At 28.9% G+C, this 2,851-nt stretch overlaps 1 protein-coding gene across 1 annotated transcript; it reads left to right on the top strand.

Moving 5' to 3' along the window:
• The first annotated feature begins 378 nt into the window (after positions 1–378).
• LOC100306684 (uncharacterized) lies at positions 379–2,545 on the top strand. The gene is made up of 2 exons (NM_001251774.2): positions 379–636; positions 2,090–2,545. Exons 1-2 carry the CDS (start codon positions 514–516, stop codon positions 2,339–2,341), a joined length of 375 nt encoding a protein of 124 aa, NP_001238703.1. The 5' UTR covers positions 379–513; the 3' UTR covers positions 2,342–2,545.
• Positions 2,546–2,851: the final 306 nt, after the last annotated feature.

Here is a 2,851-nt window from a genome sequence, read left to right as displayed (position 1 = left end):
TTATTCTTCACTTAAAAAATACATTAAATAAGAAATAAAATACATTAAATGAATTAAAAACAATTTAAAACAATTATCATTTAATATAGATAAAAATAATAATTGATATCATTATTATTTTATTCTTAAATTCATTTAATTTTGCTTTTTTTTTTTTATAAAAAAGGTGGATCCCATGCCTCGGGTTTCACTCTCTCATTGTACGAATATCAGGAAGAAACAAAATAAACACAATGAAATGAACTCCACCAATTCCCGAAAATCACCGTGCTGCAGCAGCATCCACCACCTCTTATTTCATATCCTTTTTCTCTCTCTTTCTCTTCTCTTTAATTTCTCTTTCCATATAAACGCAGTGTGAATGCATGAGTGAACTTTGCCAAGAAATAAAAAGCGCTTCATTTTCTTGTCTTCTGGTGCTTATATAATGACGTACTAGCTAGCCTCATTTTTCTTCATCCTTATTATTTCTCTCTCTTTCTTTCCCTATATTCATTTTCTGTGCTTTGAAAGATGACTGGGGTTCCTCAAGAAGCACCCGTTTCTCTTGATCAGCTCAAGCAGATACTGGATGAGTTTGCAAAGGAGAGGGATTGGGAGCAGTATCATAGCCCAAGGAACCTCCTTTTGGCTTTGGTATGCTTCTCTTTTAAAACCCAAATAAATAAAATTGTGCTTTTTTTTTTGTTCTAAGTTGCACCTTGCGTGAACATTGTTTGTTTGTGCCATTTTCCAAGGATACCAATTTGAATTTCTTTGAAAATTTTATTGTGTCCTTTTTACATTATTTCGTTGAGGTGTTATGTATGTGTGTATGATCCACAAAAGGGTCTAAACGAAAAAACGTGTGCTTTTTTTTTCCTTCTATTTTTGACTCGAATGAACATTGTTTGTTAATTTGTGTCATTTTCCAAGGATTCTCATGGGAATTTTTTAAAAAATTTGTTGTTTAGTTTTTACATTATTTTGTTGAAGTGTTATTTGTGTCTGAGTGCGAGATCCACAAAAGGGTCTAACTGAAGTTGAGTCATTTTATTGTTATTTTAATCTTTTTCGTTCTTCATGGGTGTTTGAATACTGACCCAGCATGTCTATCATCCTCATTTATGCATTTGGGAACCTTAAATTTTTCTTAAAAGTTGGTTTTTTTTTTTAATCTTTTTGACGAGTTTTTAGTATTATTTTATGCAACGGTGTGTATATTATTTCGGGTTAAAAGATTAAAATAAATATTTTTGTTAAAAAATAATTATATTTGTAAGAAAATCATTTATTGGATTAAAAACTTTGTAACTATTTTCTCTCGTAACACATGTGGACACAAAATAATCAATTTTCTTAATTGTGTGACGTTACATTTTAAAAAGATTATTAAATCCCAAAGCGTTTCATGTTCTTGCGCATGCTTTTATATTTCGCAGGTTGGAAAGTGAAAAAGGTGTGATATTTAAACTGAAGATTTATTTTCTGCATTTAAAAAAATATATTTAATTTTTATTTATTTTCATCAAATCAAAAGGAAATATATTATTGTGTTCTTTTCTCCTAATCAAACATACCATTAATTAGTATATATATTTGCCAAAACGGGTAAAAATCACTGTTTTGAAACTCGAACTTCTTGAAAATCAGTATATCTTTAAATAGGCTCGATATCTCTAAAGAGGCTCAACATCATTCAGCCAATTGGAAACCAATAAATAAACTGATTTAACCGCTTAAAATTATTTTTTTTAAGAACATTCAATGTTATTTTGATTTATATATATATATATATATATATATATATATATATATTAATTATAACTTATAAAGGAAATTTACTTTTTATTATTATTGTGAATTTATACACATTAAATATTAAATTATTACCTTCACCCAACCGGCCCGATTCTAACAAGATACAAATATACTTTACAAACTGCAAGTGTATTCTGTTTGTACGATGAAACCCACAAAATATATCCTCCCAATTCAGTTTCTACCATTTAAAAACCCATAATTCGAGCCTATTTATTGATAGTGTCAAGTCAAAAGACTAAGTTTTGGGTGCTATCAATTTTTTATTTCCTATTTATTGATTTCACAGGTGGGTGAAGTGGGAGAATTGTCTGAGATATTTCAGTGGAAAGGGGAGGTTCCAAAGGGTCTTCCAGATTGGAAAGAAGAGGAAAAGGTTCATCTTGGTGAAGAGCTTTCAGATGTGTTGCTTTACCTTGTGAGGCTCTCAGACATTTGTGGTGTTGATCTTGGCAAAGCTGCTCTAAGAAAGGTCCAACTCAATGCCATAAAATACCCAAAAAAGGTTAATGATGATGCAATTACTCAAGATGCTAATTGATGATAATCCATTGGTGCCTATGGTTGTTGTAGTTGCTATTTTAGGGGGGAACAGTAGGAAAGTGGTTTTGGTATATGTTCTTCTATAAATGGGTGGAGGCTAGCATTGTTGGATTGGTTTGGTACTAGGAACATTTATTCTCACCTATGGCATATTGAATCGAATCCTATTTGATGTATCAAATAATAATAGATTAGCTTTGGTGAAATGTGTCTCTATTGACAATATTTTGAAAGAATTTAATTTTGACATTTTTTATATTTTCAGTCAATTAGAAAATTAATTTAAATAAGATTTATAGAGTGATTATTATAAAAAATAATTTTTTAATTATATGATAATTTATAATTAGATCTTTTAGATGATAGTGTAAAAAAAATTACACTATCAATACTAGCAATATGTTGTTTAACGCATTTTTTAAATGCATTTTTTTAATTGAAATTTCAAATTTATGTTGATTTCTACTAATTTAGAAATATGAACATTTGAATATTTTTTTATTAATTA

This window comes from Glycine max, chromosome 16, assembly GCF_000004515.6.
Source record: "Glycine max cultivar Williams 82 chromosome 16, Glycine_max_v4.0, whole genome shotgun sequence".
Classification (NCBI taxonomy): Eukaryota; Viridiplantae; Streptophyta; class Magnoliopsida; order Fabales; family Fabaceae; genus Glycine; species Glycine max.
The sequence above is the reverse complement of the archived record's forward strand: the minus strand, read 5'-3'. Positions and strand labels throughout refer to the sequence as shown.